Consider the following 4,279-nt stretch of genomic DNA (forward strand, 5'->3'; position numbering starts at 1 on the left):
GTGTATATATATATATATATATATATATATATATATATACATATATATACACACATATATATACACACACACACATTCAGCAAGTCAAAAACCAAAAAACACAGTTTCTAAATTTGATATTTCATTTTTATTTTCATATGGAAGGTGCTTTGTCTCCAAATATTTAAAACAAACTACCAAAATAATTTATTTTCAATAAAAAACTTTTACAAGTATGTACAATAAAAGGAAAGGCCTAACTGCAGCCAGGTGGAGGTAGGTGTGTGAACGTTTATGTAGAGGAACAAAAATAAACTAAAATCCCTGCCTTCTGGTTAACACCCGCCGCTGCAGCTGAACATCCCTTTTAACTTAACAGTTCATGACACAAAGAAGGCAACTAGTTTTAAATTAACTGGATCTTCAGGACGAACCAACTAGAACCTGCTGAAGCAAATAAAACCTGATGAGGAAGACCTCTGCATAAAAAACGTCTTTTCCATCAGAAAGGGGAACCTGGCTGTCCGGTTCGTCGCTTTAACACAAATGTTGAGTTTGATTCTGCAGCCACTGGGTTTCTCCTGGAACCGGCCCGACTGAAGGATCCGCAAGACATCCTGAAACATTCAAGTTTCACTGGGAAGACCGAGCTCCAGTTCGGCGTCCGGAGGGGGAAAAGAGGGAAAGAGAGGAAAACGACAGCAGACGGTTCTGTCTGTGTGCATCTCAGTCTGCGACGCTGCAGTCCCCCCTCTCTCCCCCCGGCCGTTGCATTATCTGCGCAGCTGCTCCAGCCGGGCCTTCAGCTCCTCCTGCTTGGCGCGCAGCCGGTCCTTGCGCGCCCGCAGCCGCAGGCTCTCAGCCTCCAGGCCGTAGATGCAGTCCCGCGCCTTCTTCAGGATCACCACCTTGGACGCCTTGTCGTTGTGCGACAGCTCCGGCACCTTGTCCCGCAGGCGCAGGAAGCAGTTCTTCAGCTCGTTGCGCCGCTGCCGCTCCATGACGTTGTGAGTCCGCCGCCGTTCCTCCTCGTCCTCCGACGAGCTTCTGGAAGAAGAGGAGGAAGGGGGCGAGGCGGAGCTGCGGGTGGCGTGATGCGGCCGCGACGAGCCGTCGGCGCATCGCCAACGCTTATGAGCGGACGGCGGCGGCGAGGCGGGGCACGGCGCGGCGTAGTTGTGCTGCAACTGGATGGCGCGCTGCTCCTCCTCTGGGTTCAGGCGGCGGACGGCCGGCGACGGGCTGGACGAGCCCACGGACTCCAGCGACTCCACATCGATTTCTTCTTCTGTGGGGAAACGGGGCAGAGGACAAACGTTAGCGCCAACCGCCGTTAGCTAACATTTCATTCACAAAAAGTTTCAGAAAAACAACAAAAGATAAAAAAACTGATCAAAGTGGAGATTAAAAAACAAAATCTTGTTTATGGAGATAATGCAGCAGTATTTACATCACCACAGACGGCTTGTTGTTGAACTTTATTACAACTACAGATTATTTTGACAATCTTAAAATAAGCCTTTTTATGCAATATTAGAGATGCACATAAAATGCAAATAAATAAGTTCCTTTTTTAAATAAAAACATTTTATTTCCTAAATACAATAAGGTAGCAGTGTTTCTTTGAATTTGAACGAGGTGAAGCCAAAACTGCCTCAGTTTTGACTAAATCAGATTTACACCAGTTAGTTTTTTATATTAAATGCAAAATGTTTACCTTGTGTAGTTTTGGCTTAATTAGTTTTCTGAAAATTTTTTTCCAGCAATTTAGAATAGAATAGAATTCAATTTGTCTTTATTGAGTCTGTATGCTCCAGTTAATTAATCGATTACTAAAATAGTTTAATTAATTGACCTTCTGGCGCCATGTTCAATTCCCAACAGGAAGTAATGGTTGTTTTGAAGCAATCTGATTGGCTGACCAGGTTCAGCTTTGCACTGCCCCCTATGGGTTAGGCATGTTATAACAAGTGCAGTTTTCACCGACTGTGGCTGAGATACTCATAAAGAGTAGCTAGATCTCATTTTGATATGCAATAGAGTCATCCTCCTTTAATAAGTTTTAAAGTCGGGCAGAACCACCGAATCAAAAATTATTATAACCTGCTGCAGTGAGCAACCAGCCTCCTTTCAGCTGCTAATGATTTCTGTAGAAACAAAAACTTTAAGTATTTTTGTTTAGTTTTTTGTCCAAATATATCTTTGTTTTGTCATTTAAAGTTAATGACAAGTAACTTCTAGATCCACTGCCAGATTTTTACACTTATAACTTGGGGTAAATTTCTCCAGAGTGAAAAAAATATTTTAATCATTATTCAAGAATAACTGACACAAAAGAAGCTCCTGTGTCTTGCAGAAAAGTTACTTTAAGGTTAGTTTATTTCAGGCGAAGCTTTATAAACTAGACTGAAGTCCTTGGTGAGACGGTGTGTGTTTTTTCAGTGCAGACAGAAATCCTTGGTTGTATTTTGTGTTTTTGCAGTGTAACGTGTGCAGCTTGCAGCCAGGTCAGACAGGAAGTCGGCCGGACTCACCAGAGTCGCTGGAGGACGCGGAGGTCTCTCCGCCGGCCGAGCCATAGTCTGACGTGACCTCTGAGGCGACCTGCTCCGGCGCCTGGCGCTGCTCCGGTGCGGCGGCCAGCGTGTCCAGGCAGTCCAGCGTGGAGCCCACCAGGTCCTCGAAGATGTTGGTGTCGATGTCGGACAGCAGCGGGCTGGAGCCCAGCACCAACAGCTTCTCATCCAACTTCTCCGAAATGCAGAGCCACAGGGGGTCGTCGGCCGCCTCGTCCAGGGGCGTCCGGAGGTCGCCGTCGCGCTCGGTGGAGCCAAACAGGTCGCAGTTCCAGTTGAGCAGGTCCTGGTCCTCCAGCAGGATGTCGGACATGAAGCTGAGCTGGTCCTCCTTGGACAGCTGCTTGGCCTGGCCCGGCTTCAGGGGGGGGGAGCGTGGCGGCGTGGGGGGGTAGTACGGCGGCGTGGTGGTGTAGTCCATCAGGCTCTGCATGTCCTCGAACATGAACGGCTCCTTGCTCAGCCATTCCTGAGACAAACTGGTCAACATGTTGGGTCTCGAAGCCTGAGAAGAAAATCCAGAAAATAGAGCCGGCCTAGTTAAAGTTCAGCTGCTGTCTCCTACTGAAACCCCCCCCAGGACCATCTGCGCTTCTTATACCTGTTTACATCACGCTGGCCACGCCCCTTTACTCGCAGCGCCCCCCCTCTCTACACACCATGACGTCACAGAACAGTTGGGGCAAAAACTTAGTTTTTTTTCCCCTCCGAAACTTTAAACCAACAAAACCAAAAAACAAACAGAGACTAACGGTTCCGGTTTTGTGAGACGGAACCCAGCGGACCCAAACCAGTTCTACTGGTCCTGAGCGGGGAGTGGGCTTCCCGCTGGGTCGGAACCAGAGGGGAACAAAGCAGCAGCGTGGGCCGTTAAAGCTGCCCGGTTAACCCGGTTAACCCTAACTCCATTTTTTTATCCAAAAATTACAACAACAAGAATGTTTTTGCTCAACTTCAGTTTTTATTGCTGAGCAAAAATATAAAAACTATTTTCTGCAACTTTTTCTTAGAAAAAAATAATAAAAATAACTGGTTGTCTTGACGTCAAGTAGAGTCATGTAAATACTAGTTTCCCTTTAAAGAGTCTTTGTGAATGAAGCCCAACGCACATCAGGAGCGGGGCATTTAAACGCTGACGTGCCTCTGCGGAGCCACACGTGATACCGGCTTTCACCGTCCGGGAGCTGCAGCCACGCAGCCCACGGGTCACATGCACGGCGTGCAGCGTGCTTTAAAACGTACAGAAACTGTATTGAAGACGCATGCAGAATCTTACCGTCCGCAGTTAAAAGCAGGAATTCTCAATGAAGAAAACGGGGAAAATTGAAATTATCCAATAAAATCCACGCGGAGTGGTCGTGCTCTTAAATGTTTCTGCTTAAATGAAACTTTCTGCGTGTAAAATGAAAGTTGGAACACGGCAGCATTGTGTGGAAGTCCGCGAGTGTCCGGTCCTGCGTGTCCCACAGAGAGCCCACGTCTCCTCCTACGCTGCAGCAGTACAACACTGTGGGTGTGGCTCGAAAACGGCTATATGTACCGCCCCTACGGTATCCTTCCGCCACGAATGAAAAACCCGCGAAAACTCACAAAACAGCAAAAAAGCTGCTAGTGGTGAACCAAAGTGCCGCCTAAATAACCGCAGCGGCCCCCTTTGCGGATAAAGTCCAGGCGCAGAAGCCGATATTTAGCGCGAAGTGCGTTAAAACGGCCGTGCAGTGGAA

General features: G+C 47.5%; 1 protein-coding gene across 1 annotated transcript; it reads right to left on the reverse strand.

The window, feature by feature from the left end:
- Window positions 1-140: 140 nt before the first annotated feature.
- mych (myelocytomatosis oncogene homolog) lies at window positions 141-4,078 on the reverse strand. Its single transcript, XM_015023291.1, has 3 exons — window positions 3,832-4,078; window positions 2,514-3,060; window positions 141-1,267 (listed from the first exon to the last, which is right to left on the reverse strand). The coding sequence occupies exons 2-3, from the start codon at window positions 3,043-3,045 to the stop codon at window positions 753-755; spliced, it is 1,047 nt and encodes a 348-aa protein (XP_014878777.1). The 5' UTR covers window positions 3,046-3,060; window positions 3,832-4,078; the 3' UTR covers window positions 141-752.
- Between the last annotated feature and the right edge of the window lie 201 nt (window positions 4,079-4,279).

Source organism: Poecilia latipinna, unplaced genomic scaffold, assembly GCF_001443285.1.
Source record: "Poecilia latipinna isolate Pla-1442-1.1 unplaced genomic scaffold, P_latipinna-1.0 Scaffold3267, whole genome shotgun sequence".
Lineage (NCBI taxonomy): Eukaryota > Metazoa > Chordata > Actinopteri > Cyprinodontiformes > Poeciliidae > Poecilia > Poecilia latipinna.

Excerpts from the sequence above, each read along its gene's own strand:
- mych (XM_015023291.1), bottom strand. The coding sequence starts at position 3,045 with ATGTTGACCAGTTTGTCTCAGGAATGGCTGAGCAAGGAGCCGTTCATG. Across the intron at positions 1,268-2,513 it reads CGCGTCCTCCAGCGACTCTG|AAGAAGAAATCGATGTGGAG; the intron begins GTGAGTCCGGCC and ends GTTTCCCCACAG.